Source organism: Nerophis lumbriciformis, linkage group LG26, assembly GCF_033978685.3.
Source record: "Nerophis lumbriciformis linkage group LG26, RoL_Nlum_v2.1, whole genome shotgun sequence".
NCBI lineage: Eukaryota > Metazoa > Chordata > Actinopteri > Syngnathiformes > Syngnathidae > Nerophis > Nerophis lumbriciformis.
The window spans coordinates 20,309,507-20,328,364 of record NC_084573.2 but is presented as its reverse complement, the minus strand read 5'-3'; the positions used below and the strand labels follow the sequence as shown (position 1 = coordinate 20,328,364).

Sequence of the window (18,858 nt, the reverse complement as noted above, 5' to 3'; positions counted from 1 at the left end):
TAGTCTCATATGTGCCCAAAATGTAATCTGTGCAACTTCAAAATATTTGGGAACAAACAATTATTGTATTGTGAGCGAAAGTCGTGGCATTAGCCTCTATGTTGTGAATGAATAACATAGAGGCTAATGCCATGACTTTCATTGTGTTTCAGTGTATGTTGAAGGATCATGCAAGTCATTGTTTCTTGTTGATGTTGTAAACAAAATGTCACTGTGCAAACCCATGTTTGTTGTACTGAACACAGATTGAAAATAAACCGACTGAAATAATAATAATAATAACAATGAACAATTTCTAAGTCTTTGTTAGCCGTTGGTGAAGTTTTGTGCACGTGCGCTACGTTCGCTCGCATCCTGTGCATCTCCTGGGGGCTAAGCCCCCCCTGTCCTTAAAAGATAGTGACGCCCCTGGTTTCCTTGATGAAAAAAGAAAATGGATATAAGAACGACTGCAGGACTGCATGTATCGGAGAGTGTAGCCGAGATTCTACATGCAATCCGATATCATCTGATACTCGTCTTTTTGCTGTTAAAATAATGTTTGACTAGCTTTTTTGCAGACAGTCCTTAAAAACAGCAGAACACTGCTGTAAAAAAATAAACATGCTTCCCTCAAAATTCCACACACAATACCACAAAATAACAATGTGAAAACGTTTTTTTAGAGCTTTTTGCAAATAAAAAACAACAACTAAGAAATCACATGTAGCTAAGTATTCACACCCTTTGCTCAATACTTTATTGTCGCACCTTTGCAGCATTTATTGCCTCAAGTCTTTTTGAATACGTTGTCATAGGCTTAGCACAACTATCTTTGGGCAGTTTCACCCATTCTTCTTTGCAGCACCTCTCAAGCTCCATCAGGTTGGCTGAGAAGCGTCAGTGCACAGCCATATTCAGATCTCTTCAGAGGTGTTCAATCGGATTCAATTCAAGCCAAATTAGATTATCAATATTTCAAAATTAATTCTCACCAATAGTATCTATATTGGTGTTATGTACACATGTTGATTTATTGACCAAACTTGTGTTTTATTACTCCCACGAGTGATTGTTTCCTTGATGAAAACAAGTTCCTTAAAACAAATAGGTATAAGAACGAGCCGGTCTTTTGAACGGCTCTTTTATAGTAACGGCTCCTCAAGATCTGGTTCCCATCAAAGTGCCATAAATAAATATTTAAAAAAATAATAAATAAATTAAAAAAGCCTGCTCAGTGGCCTAGTGGTTAGAGTGTCCGCCCTGAGATCGGTAGGTTGTGAGTTCAAACCACGGCCGAGTCATACCAAAGACTATAAAAATGGGACCCATTACCTCCCTGCTTGGCACTCAGCATCAAGGGTTGGAATTGGGGGTTAAATCATCAAAATGATTCCCGAGCGTGGCCACCGCTGCTGCTCACTGCTCTCCTCACTTCCCAGGGGGTTAGAACAAGGGGATGGGTCAAATGCAGAGGGTAATTTCACCACACCTAGTGGTGAAATTACTATTAGTGGTACTTAATCTTTAAATTTAAATCCCATCTCTCGTGTGTTACTTTTTCTTTGACTTTTTAGCCAACTCCAACCAAGAATGTTAAGAGAAGAAGAATCCTAAATATTGTTGTATTGACAAACGTTTTAGACTATTACATATGTCTAGCTTGTGTGCTATTGTGTCTTTAGCTGTAGTGTAGCTGCTAGCTCCTAGTATCTTATAGCCAACTGTGTTTACCTTTTGTAAGCGACTCAACTAAAATACAAGAAAAAAACAACCTTGTGTGTTTATTGGAGGACATTTAGACGTTAACTGGCCGGCCAGCTTTACACGAGTAAACGTGCTGCAGGACTGCTTGTATCAAACTGATATCATCTGATACTTGTTTTTTTGCTGTTATGGGACGGATATCCAATATCTGTATCCATCCATTTTCTTCCGCTTATCCGAGGTCGGGTAGCGGGGGCAGCAGCCTAAGAAGAGAAGCCCAGACTTCCCTCTCCCCAGCCCCTTCGTCCAGCTCCTCCCGGGGGATCCCGAGGCGTTCCCAGGCCAGCCGGGAAACATAGTCTTCCCAACGTGTCCTGGGTCTTCCCTGTGGCCTCCTGCCGGTCGGACGTGCCCTAAACATCTCCCCAGGGAGGCGTTCGGGTGGCATCCTGACCAGATGCCTGAACCACCTCATCTGGCTCCTCTCGATGTAGAAGAGCAGCGGCTTTACTCTGCGCTCCTCCCGGATGGTGGAGCTTCTCACCCTATCTTTAAGGGAGACACCCAACAGAGGAAACTCAATTCGGCCGTTTGTACCCGTGATCTTGTCCTTTCGGTCATAACCCAAAGCTCATGACCATAGGTGAAGATGGGAATTTAGATCGACCGGTAAATTGAGAGCTTTGCCTTCCGGCTCAACTCCTACTTCACCACAACGGATCGATACAGCGTCCGCATTACTGAAGATACCGGACCGCTCCGCCTGTCGATCTCATGATCCACTCTTCCCTCACTCGTGAACAAGACTCCAAGGTACTTGAACTCCTCCACTTGGGGCAAGATCTCCTCCCCAACTTGGAGATGGCACTCCACCCTTTCCCGGGCGAGAACCATGGACTTGGACTTGGAGGTGCTGATTCTCATCCCAGTCGCTTCACACTCGGCTGCGAACCGATCCAGTGAGAGCTGAAGATCCTGGCCAGATGAAGCCATCAGGACCACATCATCTGCAAAAAGCAGAGACCTAATCCTGCAGCCACCAAACCGGATCCCCTCAACGCCCTGACTGCGCCCTAGAAATTCTGTCCATTAAAGTTATGAACAGAATCGGTGACAAAGGGCAGCCTTAGCGGAGTCCAACCCTCACTGGAAACGTGTTCGACTTACCGCCGGCAACGCGGACCAAGCTCTGACACTGTTCGTACAGGGAGCGGACCGCCACAATCAGACAGTCCGATACCCCATACTCTCTGAGCACGCCCCACAGGACTTTCCGAGGGACACGATCGAATGCCTTCTCCAAGTCCACAAAGCACATGTAGACTGGTTGGGCACTCTTCCATGCACCCTCAAGGACCCTGCCGAGAGTATAGAGCTGGTCTACCGTTCCACGACCAGGACGAAAACCACACTGTTCCTCCTGAATCCGAGGTTCGACTATCCGGCGTAGCCTCCTCTCCAGTGTGATCCCACGATTGTTGGAATACACCCTCCGGTTCCCCTTCTCAAAGAGAGGAACCACCACCCCGGTCTGCCAATCCAGAGGTACCGCCCCCGATGTCCACGCGATGTTGCAGAGTCTTGTCAACCAAGACAGCCCCACAGCATCCAGAGCTTTAAGGAACTCCGATATCTATATTAACTTGTTTATTATTTTTTACATTAAGAATGTCAAAATGTTACAAGTTTAAATACAAGTTAATACAATGTGATAGTGACAGTTTGACCCTGGAACAGACTATGTCTACGTTATATAATCTTAGTCTAAAAAATATCAAATAAAATCGAAGGTCCAACTGTGTCAAAGGATTGTTCTACCTTAGTTGTTCCACTTATAGTAACATAGCCAGCTTTTTCCACAACAGCACCCTCTGCTGGATCTGGCGCAGCATTACATGTCAACGAGTATCTTAATTGAGTCATGTACACCTGCCATTATGAAAAAGGGATTCGTGTTCACCAGTTAACATGCTAAATGTGGACTTCCTTTGACAGATCTGATGATTGCCATACCGCTTATGGTCTCCGCAGGTGTCGTCATAGTCCTTTTGTTATTTGTGGGGCCATGTGCTGCACTGTAAGTTGCTTGTCTATTTTTTGACGACACATTCTAAACAGTAAATACTGAAAACATCTGACAATGTATTTCTCCTATCTGTGTTTTACAGTAGGTGCAAGAAAATCCTAAAGAAGCAGGTGCCAAACCCTGGCCTCAGTTCTGTGGCGCTGTGGCCCTCGCAAAGTCATCAAAAGGTGATTTTAAAGAAGGAAGGCATGATATTATACAGCACTGGCACTTGTGTAAGACACTGCATTGGCCCGAATATAAGACGGCATTTTTCTCTCGAAGAAACACACCAAGATGTGAGGCGAATGGGCCTCTCTCCAAGCTAGTCAGAGCTTTTCTTCCTCTCACTCACACAGGAGTGACCTGGAGAGATGTAGTCAGACCACAGCTTATACGAGCACATAGCACTCAATTCTGGGCCCCGCATACACAAAAGTCCTAAAAACCCTAAATAGATTTTTGACTTGATAGGATTTGTGATGATCCGCTGCCGGATCATGTTTTCTTTATGTTTAGGAGTCCCTTAGTTCTGTTTTTCAGTTGTGTTTCTTGGTTGCCATGGGTGCTGATTATTTTCACCTGCCTCTGATTAGGGGTCGGGATGCTCACCCGGGCACTAATCAGAGAGATATTTATTCCTGCTTCTCGCCACACTTGGTCTGGCGGTTTTGTTGGCTTCACGCAACAGTTACGTTTGATGATTCTTGTTTCTATACTAAGCTTTTCCTTTAGCTTTTCCATACATTTCCATGCTATCGGCACGCTTGTTCTATTTGTTTGCATTTTTGACTGATTTATGGAAAATAACTCATTTTCCTACCTGCACACTGCTTCCGGAGGTCCGTCTGCATTAACATGCGACCCAACCGTAACAGGATTACAGATGAGAACATGTCTATAAAAAAACTAAATAATTTGATTTAAAAAAAAGGTATTTTTTTTTATTTTATTTTTTTTTATAAAGCCAACATAATCATTACGGTATATAGTAGCCGGAATATGAATTTAAATAGTCATATTATCGTCGTTATTCACGTAAACATGGTTATAAATCTGTCAAGTTTTCCTATTCTTCAGGGTGTAAAATAGAGATTAGCTGATAAACATATAATTATTATCAGTGGATAACTTGTTTCATAATATTACAAAACCCAAAACCAGTGAAGTAGGCACGTTGTGTAATTCGTAAATACAAACAGAATACAATGATTTGCAAAACCTTTTCAACTTATATTCAATTGAATAGATTGCAAAGACAAGATATTTAATGTTCGATCCGAGAAACTTAATTTTGCAAATAATCATTAACTTAGAATTTAATGTCAGCAACACATTGCAAAAAAGTTGGCACAGGGGCATTTTTACCACTGTGTTACATGGCCTTTCCTTTTGACAAAACTCGGTAAACGTTTGGGAACCGAGGAGACACATTTTTGAAGCTTTTCAGGTGGAATTATTTCCCATCCTTGCTTGATGTACAGCTTAAGTTGTTCAACAGTCCGGGATCTCCGTTGTGGTATTTTAGGCTTCATAATGCGCCACACCTTTTCAATGGGAGACAGGTCTGGACTACAGGCAGGCCAGTCTAGTACCCGCACTCTTTTACTATGAAGCCACACTGTTGTAACACGTGGCTTGGCATTGTCTTGCTGAAATAAGCAGGGGCGACCATGGTAACGTTGCTTGGATGGCAACATATGTTGCTCCAAAACCTATATGTACCTTTCAGCATTAATGGTGCCTTCACAGATGTGTAAGTTACCCATGCCTTGGGCACTAATACACCCCCATACCATCACAGATGCTGGCTTTTGAACTTTGCACCTATAACAATCCAGATAGTTGACACGACGTAGTTACTGACAGTGGTTTTCTGAAGTGTTCCTGAGCCCATGTGGTGATACTCTGGCCCACGGGCCAAAATTGGCCCGCCGTGTAATTTCACTTGGCCCTTGAGGCGATATCAAATTAACACTAGAGCTGGCCCGCCGATTATACACAGCGGCGGTGCCACGGTAACACCGCATTCACCGCTAATTCTCATACTTGCCAACCCTCCCGGGAGACTCCCAAATCTCAGTGCCCCTCCCGAAAATCATCACGTCTGCTTTTCATCCAGTCCAACGAGTGCTGGCCCAGTCACATAATACTTGCGGATTCTGCACGCACGCACAAGTGAATGCAATGCATACTTGATCAACAGCGATACAGGTTACACTGAGGGTGGCCGTATAAACAACTTTAACACTGTTAGAAATATACGCCACACTGTGAACCCACACCAAACAAGAATGACAAACACATTTCGGGAGAACATCTGCACCGTAACAGAACATAAACACAACAGAACAAATACCCAGAACCCTTTGCAGCACTAACTCTTCCGGTACGCTACAAGGTGTGTGGGGTTTGGTGGTAGCGGGGGGTGTATTTTGTAGCGTTCCGGAAGAGTTAGTGCTGCAAAGGGTTCTGGGTATTTGTTCTGATTAGATCAGTGTGTTGCAAACTGAGCAGTTTAAAGTCCTGAATGGTTGGTTTATTCATTGCTATTTTATTTTCAAATGTATTAGCCTGTGGAAAAAGTTAATGTTGATATTTACCTCAGAAGGCTGCAAATAGAAAGGAGGCATTACATTTTTATTTAAATTGTATTTGATATGCCATTGATATTATTTCATTATTATTATTATTATTTGAAACTCGATTTTGCATGTCACTATAAAGTTATATAAGCCTCGCTTGTTCAATATTCAATGCAAAACTTGTTTTGGGTCCCTATTAAAAGGTTAATTTGTTCAACCTTGGCCCGCGGCTTTGTTGTTCAGTTTTAAATTTTGGCCCACTCTCTATTTGAGTTTGACACCCCTGCACTACAGCCTCAAGTCTTTTTGAATACGTTGTCACAAGCTTGGGCACATCTATCTTTGGGCAGTTTCGCCCATTCCTCTTTGCAGCGCCTCAAGCTCCATCAGGTTGCATTTTCAGGATTCAAGTCTGGGCTCTAACTGAGCCAGTCCAGGACATTTACAGAGTTGTCCTGAAGCCAGTCCTTCGATACCTTGTCTGTGGGCTTAGGGTCTTTGTCCTGCAGTCTGAGTTCAGGAGCGCTGTAAATAATATGCTCCTTATTGTCATTGCACAAGTACAACAACATTTCATTTTCACCGCAAAACTGTTCAAGATTAGACAAACAAACATTATACAGGGAACAGAACGGGAACGGTGATGTTTCGCCACTTACGGCGCCCCGCAAAAGGTGGGAAAAAGGTAGACGCTAAGGGTGGATAAGTAAAAAACAAATATTCGTCTCTAAAGTGAGAGAGAGAAAAAAAAGTGGAATAAAAAAGTAAACAGGTGAAATGTAACGAGAAAAAGTTGAAATTTTGAAACTAATTACACAATTCTGCCGTGCAGGCTGTTTCTTCTCTTTAAAGCTGTCTTTACTCAAAAAATAATAAATCAAATTCAACCTTATGAATTATTGACCTATTCAAGACTCCAGTTACTTCGCCTCAAATATTCCACTTTGAAATATGTTTGGGGTATAATATTGCATACCGTATTTTTCGGACTATAAGTCGCTCCGGAGTATAAGTCGCACCGGCCGAAAATGCATAATAAAGAAGGAAAAAAACATTTATAAGTCGCACTGGAGTATAAGTCGCATTTTTTGGGGAAATGTATTTCATAAAACCCAACACCAAGAATAGACATTTGAAAGGCAATTTAAAATAAATAAAGAATAGTGAACAACAGGCTGAATAAGTGTACGTTATATGACGCATAAATAACCAACTGAGAACGTGCCTGGTATGTTGACGTAACATATTATGGTAAGAGTCATTCAAATAACTATAACATATAGAACATGCTATACGTTTACCAAACAATCTGTCACTCCTAATCGCTAAATCCCATGAAATCTTATACGTCTAGTCTCTTACGTGAATGAGCTAAATAATATTTGATATTTTACGGTAATGTGTTAATAATTTCACACATAAGTCGCTATTGAGTATAAGTCGCACCCCCAGCCAAACTATGAAAAAAACTGCGACTTATAGTCTGAAAATTACGGTACTTAGTTTTTTTGCGATAAGAAGAAAACGTTTTCCATTACGAAAAGGGAATGAAACAAAAAATATATATAAAAATGTATCGAAGTTTAAAAAATTTTTTTTTTTTTTTTTTTAAATGTATGTGTTGCGAACTGATCAAGGAGGTGACCCCAGGATGCAGAGACGGGAGGCAAGGTAGAATTAGAAAAAGGGACCATAAATTGATCTAGAGATTTAAGCATTGAATAATAAGAGAAATGATAATAATATTATATGACATATTTCTAACACTTTTATGAGTGAGACCCTTTTGGATCCTTAAGAATTTTAGTGGGATTTAAAAGAAGAAAACTGTCATTGGTTAAAAAATAAAAAATATATGAAATAAATTTTGTTATGAATCATTGACCTATTTAAGGCTCCAATTACTTCACATCAAATATTCCCCTCTGAATTTTTCAAGGGGAAAATATTGCATATTTTGTGTTTTTATCTCAAAAAAACAAGAGTTTCTTTGACCAAAAGGGCATAAAACTAAAAAAAAGTTTTACGTTATTTCGACAGATAGACCATAAGTTTATCTAGAGATTTAAGCATTGAATAATAAGAGAAATACTAATAATATTATATGACTTATTTCTAACACTTTTATGAGTGAGACCCTTTTGGATCCCTAAGAATTTTAGTGGGATTTAAAAGAAGAAAACTGTCATTGGTTAAAAAATAAAACATATATAAAATTAATTTTGTTATGAATCATTGACCTATTTAAGGCTCCAATTACTTCACATCAAATATTCCCCTCTGAAATTTTTAAGGGGAAAATATTGCATATTTTGTGTTTTTACCGTAAAAACAGGAGTTTCTTTGACCAAAAGAGCATAAAAGTTAAAAACAAGTTTTACGTTATTTCGACAAATAGACCATAAGTTGATGTAGAGATTTAAGCATTGAATAATAAGAGAAATAATAATAATATTATATGACTTATTTCTAACACTTTTATGAATGAGACCCTTTTGGATCCCTAAGAATTTTAGTGGGATTTAAAAGAAGAAAACTGTCATTGGTTAAAAAATAAAACATATATAAAATTAATTTTGTTATGAATCATTGACCTATTTAAGGCTCCAATTACTTCACATCAAATATTCCCCTCTGAATTTTTTAAGGGGAAAATATTGCATATTTTGTGTTTTTACCATAAAAAACAGGAGTTTCTTTGACCAAAAGGGCATAACACTAAAAAAAAAGTTTTACGTTATTTCAACAGACAGACCATAAGTTGATCTAGAGATTTAAGCATTGAATAATAAGAGAAATAATAATAATATTATATGACTTATTTCTAACACTTTTATGAGTTAGACCCTTTTGGATCCCTAAGAATTTCCGTGGGATTTAAAAGAAGAAAACTGTCATTGGTTAAAAAATAAAAAAATATATCAAATGAATTTTGTTTTGAATCATTGACCTATTTAAGGCTCCAATTACTTCACATCAAATATTCCCCTCTGAATTTTTTAAGGGAAAAATGTTGCATATTTTGTGTTTTTACCATAAAAAACAGGAGTTTCTTTGACCAAAAGGGCATAAAACTAAAAAAAAAGTTATACTTTATTTCGACAGACCGTAAGTTGATTTTGAGATTTATACATTGAATAATAAGAGAAATAATAATATTATATGACTTATTTCTAACACTTTTATGAGTGAGACCCTTTTGGATCCCTAAGAATTTTAGTGGGATTTAAAAGAAGAAAACTGTCATTGGTTAAAAAATAAAAAAATAATTTTGTTATGAATCATTGACCTATTTAAGGCTCCAATTACTTCACATCAAATATTCCCCTCTGAATTTTTTAAGGAGAAAATATTGCATATTTTGTGTTTTTACCATAAAAAACAGGAGTTTCTTTGACCAAAAGGGCATAAAAGTAAAAAAAAGTTATACTTTATTTCGACAGATAGACCGTAAGTTGATCTATAGATTTAAGCATTGAGAATAAGAGAAATAATAATAATATTATATGACTTATTTCTAACACTTTTATGAGTGAGACCCTTTTGGATCCCTAAGAATTTTAGTGGGATTTAAAAGAAGAAAACTGTCATTGGTTAAAAAATTAAAAATGTATTTTGTTATGAATCACTGACCTATTTAAGGCTCCAATTTCATAACCTCAAATATTCCCCTCTGAATTTTTCAAGGGGAAAATATTGCATATTTTGTGTTTTTACCTCAAAAAACAAGAGTTTCTTTGACCAAAAGGGCATAAAACTAAAAAAAGTTTTACGTTATTTCGACAGATAGACCATAAGTTGATCTAGAGGTTTAAGCATTGAATAATAAGAGAAATAATAATATTATATGACTTATTTCTAACACTTTTATGAGTGAGACCCTTTTGGATCCCTAAGAATTTTAGTGGGATTTAAAAGAAGAAAACTGTCATTGGTTAAAAAATAAAAAAATAATTTTGTTATGAATCATTGACCTATTTAAGGCTCCAATTACTTCACATCAAACATTCCCCTCTGAATTTTTTTTAAGGGGACATTTTTGCATATTTTGTATTTTTACCATAAAAAACAGGAATTTTTGGCCAAAAGAGCATAAAACTAAAAAAAAGTTATACTTTCTTTGACCGTAAGTTGATCTAGAGATTTAAGCATTGAATAATAAGATAAATTACTATAATTTTATATTACTTATTTCTAACATTTTTATGACTGAGACCAAACTCAAAGGGAGACTTAAAGGTTAAATAAATCTATATTAAATTGATTTTGAAAATGAAAAATATCAAAATGACCCCCGGATGCATGCTTTAATTTTTCAGTGTGCGGCCCTCAGTGGAAAAAGTTTGGACACCCCTGTCTTAGACATTCTTTTACAGCTATGTATCTTATATGAACATGTATGAAGTATTTTTTTTTTACAATTTACATATTTAAATGGAAGAAAAAAACTATTCAAATTTTAAAAAAGCCCGCATGAATTTGTTACTCATAAGGGCAAGCGGTAGGAAATGGATGAATGGATGTTTTGCTCTGATTGACCACAGCAAACTTCTGTAACCCGCAGGGGATGCTGCTTTTCCGGCCATTCAGCTATCCATCAGAAAGCCTCTGTGAACCCGTCTACATGGAGGAATCGCAGCCATTTACCACCCTCGATACCCAACTTGACCTGACCGCCGTCCCCAAGGAGCAATACATCGACCCCGCTGTTATTACACAGTCCAATAAGAGACCGCACGACCCAGAAGACACTTCCAATCAGTCTCCTTCCACGGAATCTGCAGTGTTGCTCTCTGAGGGCGGCAGTCCATTAAGCCCATACCGAAGCCAAAGTTCTGTAGAAAGCCCGAGCCAAAGCGGTGATAAAGAATGTAAGTGTCTGCTTCCAATATCGCATCAGGAATCATCAACACCATTGTCTGTTTATGTTACTGTGGAACTATTTGAGCAATATCAGAGCATGCTAGAGAAGTAAAAGTGCACCACATAATATACTGTATTTAATCTACAATAAGGTAATGTCAGTCATGGTCAAAAGTTTACATACACTTGTGAAGAACATAATATCATGGCTGTCTTGAGTTTCCAATCATTTCTACAACTCTTATTTTTCTGTGATAGAGTGATTGGAGCACATACTTGTTGGTCACAAAAAACATTCATGAAGTTTGGTTCTTTTATGAATTTTTTTATGGGTCTACTGAAAATGTGACCAAATCTGCTGAGTCAAAAGTATACATACAGCAATGTTAATATTTGGTTACATGTCCCTTGGCAAGTTTCACTGCAATAAGGCGCTTTTGGTAGCCATCCACAAGCTTCTGCTTGAATTTTTGACCACTCCTCTTGACAAAATTGGTGCAGTTCAGCTAAATTTGTTGGTTTTCTGACATGGACTTTTTTCTTCAGCATTGTCCACACGTTTAAGTCAGGACTTTGGGAAGGCCATTCTAAAACCTTAATTCTAGCCTGATTTAGCCATTCCTTTACCACTTTTGACGTGTGTTTGGGGTCATTGTCCTGTTGGAACACCCAACTGCGCCCAAGACCCAACCTCCGGGCTGATGATTTTAGGTTGTCCTGAATAATTTGGAGGTAGTCTTCCTTTTTCATTGTCCCATTTACTCTCTGTAAAGCACCAGTTCCATTGGCAGCAAAACAAGCCCAGAGCATAATACTACCACCACCATGCTTGATGGTAGAGGCCTGGTGTTCCTGGGATTAAAAGTCTCACCTTTTCTCCTCCAAACATATTGCCGCACAAGAAAAAAAAATAAAAATAAAAAATATGTTTTTTTATTTTTATTAAATCAACATAAAAAACACAAGATACACTTACAATTAGTGCACCAACCCAAACAGCTCAGTTTTTTGGACAATGACCCCAAACACACGTCAAAAGTGGTAAAGGAATGGCTAAATCAGGCTAGAATTAAGGTTTTAGTAGAATGGCCTTCCCAAAGTCCTGACTTAAACATGTGGACAATGCTGAAGAAACAAGTCCATGTCAGAAAACCAACAAATTCAGCTGAACTGCACCAATTTTGTCAAGAGGAGTGGTCAACAATTCAACCAGAAGCTTGCCAGAAGCTTGTGGATGGCTACCAAAAGCGCCTCATTGCAGTGAAACTTGCCAAGGGACATGTAACCAAATATTAACATTGTTGTATGTATACTTTTGACCCAGCAGATTTGGTCACATTTTCAGTAGACCCATAATAAATTCATAAAAGAACCAAACTTCATGAATGTTTTTTGCGACTGACAAGTATGTGCTCCAATCACTCTATCACAAAAAAACAAGAGTTTAGGAAATTATTGGAAACTCAAGACAGCCATGACATTATGTTCTTTACATCTCTTGGTCTTTTGACCAAGACTGCATGTGTCATTTGGGGAATATAATCTAGCAGGAATATAAGCATGTCGTCAGATTGTTTCTAATATCTCACTCATATTCCACACTCACCAATCTGGAACTATTTATTCATATACACTACTGATGTTATTACCTGTGCAGTCACTTCTGTGTAAATAAATATTAGTGCAGAACACTCATGTATACTAGCATGACAATAAAGTTCTTGAAAATGTTGAAAAATGTTGTATGTATTCAAGCATGAATGTTTTTTCCAGCTCATTAAAAATTGTTAGCATGACAATAAAGTAAAAATTGCATATATGTGTACAGTATTAATGCCTACATTATACACATTCCCCATATATTGACACAATACCTAGTGATTCTCAAACTGTAGTACTGGTACACGGACACTGTCAATGACCTAATTACCTAATTAAATATTGTAATGACCTTACTCCAGCTGTTATCAATGGAAGTTGTCACAATCTGACTACTACTAAACAGTTAAGACACAAACAAAATGGTTTTACTCTGTCATTTATATTGCTCAACACACGTGGGAACTGAACGTTCTCTCAGCCTCCCAGCCAATCAACACGCACAACAGAAGAGATGCCATAGGAAACAACATCTGTTAAATATTGAATGAAATACATGTGGAACATAACATAGTAACCAGTCCATTACAACAGTGGTCCCCAACCACCGGGCCGCGGCCCGGTACCGGTCCGTGGATCGATTGGTACCGGGCCGCACAAGAAAAAAATAAATAAATAAAAAATATGTTTTTTTATTTTTATTAAATCAACATAAAAAACACAAGATACACTTACAATCAGTGCACAAACCCAAAAAAACTCCCTCCCCCATTTACACTCATTCACACTCATTCGCACAAAAGGGTTGTTTCTTTCTGTTATTAATATTTCTGGTTCCTACATTATATATCAATATAGATCAATACAGTCTGCAGGGATACAGTCCGTAAGCACACATGATTGTGTGTGCCTTTTTTGTCCCCCCGGTCCGTGGGACAAATTTTCAAGCGTTGACCGGTCCGCAGTTACAAAAAGGTTAGGGACCACTGCATTACAATATAAAATTAAATAACAAAATATATATTAAAAATGTGTTTTATTTTCCTATATTCAAACACAGTGCAACAACATATGTTAAATATTGAATGAACTACATGTGGAACATCACAAAGTAACCACTCCATTACAATATAAAATTAAATAACAAAATATATATTAAAAATGCGTTTTATTTTCCTATATTCAAACACAATGCAACAACATATGTTAAATATTGAATGAACTACATGTGGAACATCACAAAGTAACCAGTCCATTACAATATAAAATTAAATAACAAAATATATATTAAAAATGCGTTTTATTTTCCTATATTCAAACACAGTGCAACAACATATGTTAAATATTGAATTAACTACATGTAGAACATCACATAGTAACCAGTCCATTACAATATAAAATTAAATAACAAAATATATATTAAAACATATTTTTATTTTCCTATATTCAAACACAGTGTAACTTTCCAAACTGTGTGTAATGCTACAGTGGCCAAAAATATTTAACATACTTTTTAAATAAAACCTTTGCCTTGTTTTAAACGAATACTCAGGCGTACTACGCTACTGTATTTTAATGTTGGTCATTATGCTGGTAGTTGGAGAGCCAAATGTTTTCTGAGGTGGTACTTGGTGAAAAAAAAAAATCGGACCTATACTATTGACTTCGAGTCCAGTTCTGGTATTAAAAGATCACATTTAAAAAAGTGTATTTATTTAACTTGTCAACACAGTCATGGATTGTTAGAGGGTAGCGCCATAAAGGAGCTCGCAGTAAATACACGCGACAATGCTGCGTTCCATGAAAGTCGGACAATTTAGAAGCCAGTGCTTCCATGACAACAGTGATTATGTTTGAAGTTTCCTTCCACTACAATTATAAATAAAATATTGATCTTTTTTTATTTTTTTACAAAATGATGTGTTATATTGTCAATGCAACCCGGGAAATGTGTCAATCAGTCATATTCATAATTCTTATAAAAATAACAAACACTGTTGATACGCAAGGTAAAAAAAGATCAACCATCACTAAAATGCACTTAAACAGACCTAAAGTACAAATGGCATCCCAGGTTTAAGCTCGGGAACGTTTTAGACCTCGAAGAAGTTTGGAAATTCCGATTTCTAAGGGAAACATGGAACGCAACACCGACAGGCACTAGTATGGCGTTTGAATGAGAAGCTAGCTTGTTTAGCATGACCTAGCTAGCCTTTGTAGATTATCATTGTAAAGACGTTATGTTAGTAACAACTAAGACGGAAGCGTTGCCGCTAATAAAACTATTCAACTAAATGCCCGGCGACCCGTCCGCGGGTTGGTTTGGCTTATCCCTTTTTAACGATACTCTTAAATAAACTAAGCTAGCTGCTAAAGGGCCTTGAATCCGCGGTACTAGCGTGAACCACTACCGGGGATTGAGGTCGCATTGTGCGGACGTTCGGCATCATCATTACCGGTGAGAAGCACTTATATTACAGCTAAATATGTCCCACACCGGACCCCCTCCTCGGTGGCGAAATTGTCCCAGAAGAGGACAACCAGTAGCAGGTGAGACATCTGAGCTCCAATTGCTGCATTTACACTACATCTACTAATCATTAAATAGTTGAAAATGACTAAAAGTTCACCCACAAATGACACATATTGTATGCAGTGTTGCTAACCCCAGTCTGGCTAATAATATTTGGTAAACATGGCAGTTTTGGACAATTGTTATGCTAGCATCTCTCTCTCTCTCTCGCTCTCGACGCAACAAAACAAAGGTTTGTTTAATTTAGTTTTGACATTCATATAAATATATGGCGTAATGGATTATATTGTGTTCATGTGTTCCATTTTTTTCAAAGAAGAGTAGTTGCAATGTTAGTAAGTAGCAGAGTTGTCCATCAATCACGTGTAAAAAAAAGGACAACAAATAACATGGCTGTCCTGGTTCCTCTGTGCGCATGCGCATATAATGGCTCTCATCGAGGTCAAAAAACCCCATTACTGTTAAAAAATATGCGGAGAAGAACAAATTCTCTAAAAAAAATCGAATTCATTAACTTTTGATTTCAAATTATTATTTCCGTCCTTTAAGGCAGGGGTCCCCAACCTATTTTGCGCCGGGGACCGGTTTAATGTAGGCATTGTTTTCACGGACAGGCCTTCCACGTGTGCCAGATAAGTATAGCAAATAAGTGCATGAAAAAATAATACATAAAAAAATTCACCATAACGTTGAATTAGTGGGAGCCCCTGGACTTTTCCCTTTGCAAAAAAGCTCTCCATAGACTTTAGTTTTTTTTTACTCTTTTTTTTTTTTTTTGGTTGATTGAGACTTTTATTAGTAGGTTGCAAAGTGAAGTACATATTCCGTACAATTGACCACTAAATGGTAACACCCGAATAAGTTTTTCAACTTGTTTAAGTCGGGGTCCACTTAAATTGATTCATGATACAGATATATACTATCAGATATATACTATCATCATAATACAGTCATCACACAAGATAATCATCAGGGTATATACATTGAATTATTTACATTACTATACAATCCAGGGTGTGTGTGTGTGTGTGTGTGTGTGTGTGTGTGTGTGTGTGTGTGTGTGTGTGAGGGGGGGGGTTAGGTTTGGTTGTTGTCATCATCCATCCATCCCAATCGCTTATTCCCTTTGGGGTCGCGGGGGGCGCTGGAGCCTATCTCAGCTACAATCGGGCGGAAGGCGGGGTACACCCTGGACAAGTCGCCACCTCATCGCAGGGCCAACACAGATAGACAGACAACATTCACACTCACATCCACACACTAGGGCCAATTTAGTGTTGCCAATCAACTTATCCCCAGGTGCATGTCTTTGGAAGTGGGAGGAAGCCGGAGTACCCGGAGGGAACCCACGCAGTCACGGGGAGGACATGCAAACTCCACACAGAAAGATCCCGAGCCCGGGATTGAACCCAAGACTACTCAGGACCTTCGTATTGTGAGGCAGATGCACTAACCCCTCTTCCACCGTGAAGCCTTGTTGTCATCAGTCATCAACAATTGAGAACAAAGAAATGGATATTGAAACAGTGTAGGTCTGACTTGGTAGGATATGTACAGCAAGTAGTGGACATAGAGAGAGAGAGAGATCAGAAGCATAAGAAAAAGTATCTACATTTGATTGTTTACATTTGATTATTAACAATCCGGGGAGGGTGTTAGTTTAGGGTTGAAGTTGCCTGGAGGTGTACTTTTATTGCGGTTTTGAAGTAGTAGTAGTTTTTTTGGCTTTAGTATCTAATGGGTTATAAGTGATACATCACATTCAAGGACAAGAGCATGGATATACAATAAAGCTAGAAATACTTGCCATTAGATCCAATAGATTTCTCTGGATTTCAATTTCCATTCTAAAAGTTATGCATTCATATTTTGTGCAATAGTTCATACTAGATACACTGTTAGCTTTTTTGGTCCAATTTTCCATGTGTAAATATATCTGTTATTGTTAACTACTTGTGTAATAGGACTATGTGCAATAATACCAGCACTTTAACTTACTAGGCCAAAGGAGATGTGTATTTCCTTCCTTCAGCACAAGTATTATATGCAACAATTTAACACTTCTCCATCTGCCTTATGCACTTTAACTACTATGGTCACTTTGTTCATGATCCCCGCCCTGATCTTAGGTCATCAACCTGCCGTGGACTGCAGATGGAATCTAGCTTTTGGCTACAATTTGGCACCTTTATATGTTTATTAATGTGCATTGTCCCATGTAACGAAGATGTAACAAATATAGCAAATGGCGACTTCCTATCAGGAGTTTTATAATACATCTATGAACAAGCTTATTGGTGTGTCTAGTGGGACTGGCAAAAGTTAAGTAGGAGAAAATGCGGTCGGTTATAAATTATTTAATGTCTCTGTGCAGCCCGGTAGAAAATGCGTCACTGACCGGTGGTTGGGAACCGCTGCTCTAAGCGCACAATTCAAAGTGCTTCACAGAAAATTGAAAAAATAAATAAATAAATAAATCATAATATAAATTAAAATCAGAAGATAAAATCACTATTTAAAAAAATCATAATTAAATCAATGTAAATAGTGTAGACAAAATACACAAACTACACAATTAAACAAAAGTGATTCCAGCCTGGATTTGAACGTTGCCAACGTTGAGGCCTTTCTCACATCTTCTGGAAGACTATTCCAGTTTTTTGGAGCATAAAACTTAAAATGCTGTTTCACCATGTTTGGACCTGACTAAGTGACAACAGGGACCACTCTGTGAGGTTCATATGGCCTTAACATGACCAAAAAAAAAATGTGAGCACATTACACCAATTCTTAAATCCTTACATTGGCTCCCTGTACATCAGAGAATTGATTTCAAAATCCTACTGCTCACATATAAATCCCTACATGGTCTAGGGCCGAAGTATATCACTGATATGCTTCCACTATATAAGCCCTCTAGATCACTAAGATCTACTGAGACCAATCTGTTAGCGGTTCCCAGAGTAAACTCAAATCAAGGGAGAGCATCATTCAGTCACTATGCAACAAATAGCTGGAATAAACTTCCTGAAGATGTCAGACTTTCCCCAACTCTGACTACTTTTAAAACTAGACTGAAAACTTTTATTTTCACCTTAGCTTTCAGCTAAATCTTTTAAACTTTTAACTTTTAACGTCCGCACTGTTTTTATTTTTATTGTCTGCATTTTAATTTTGCTTTTATTTTCTTTCATTTCACTTTGTTGTCTGTGAAGCACTTTGAGTCTGCCTTGTGTATGAAAAGTGCTATACAAATAAAGTTGCCTTGCCTTGCCTAACATGTCAGAGATGACATTTGGCACAAGACCATGAAAAGACTTGTAAACAAGCAAAGCTGTTTTAAAAGTTTTTCTACGAGCAACAGAAAGACAGTGCAGTGACCTAAGCATTAGACTAATGTGGTCATATTTCCTGGTTCTAGTAAGGACTCGAGTAGCAGCAAATGGTATTTATTTTTTAAATCAAAGTAATTACAGGTTATTCCTCACTTGCATAATATTAATTAACTTTAAAAAAAATCCCAATAT

At 38.0% G+C, this 18,858-nt stretch overlaps 2 protein-coding genes across 2 annotated transcripts in view; both read left to right on the top strand.

The window, feature by feature from the left end:
* The window catches only part of LOC133623824 (interleukin-6 receptor subunit beta-like), a 41,405-nt gene extending 29,975 nt beyond the window's left edge, over nucleotides 1-11,430 (top strand). Inside the window, exons 15-17 of the mRNA XM_061987244.2 lie at nucleotides 3,682-3,763; nucleotides 3,855-3,939; nucleotides 10,901-11,430. Of these exons, the coding sequence (XP_061843228.2) occupies nucleotides 3,682-3,763; nucleotides 3,855-3,939; nucleotides 10,901-11,311 (578 nt within the window). The 3' untranslated portion in view covers nucleotides 11,312-11,430. The remainder of the gene's footprint in view (nucleotides 1-3,681; nucleotides 3,764-3,854; nucleotides 3,940-10,900) is intronic.
* Nucleotides 11,431-14,924: 3,494 nt separating this feature from the next.
* Nucleotides 14,925-18,858, top strand: part of rngtt (RNA guanylyltransferase and 5'-phosphatase) — a 246,934-nt gene continuing 243,000 nt past the window's right edge. The window contains exon 1 of the mRNA XM_061987246.2: nucleotides 14,925-15,348. Within this exon, the coding sequence (XP_061843230.1) occupies nucleotides 15,285-15,348 (64 nt within the window). The 5' untranslated portion in view covers nucleotides 14,925-15,284. The remainder of the gene's footprint in view (nucleotides 15,349-18,858) is intronic.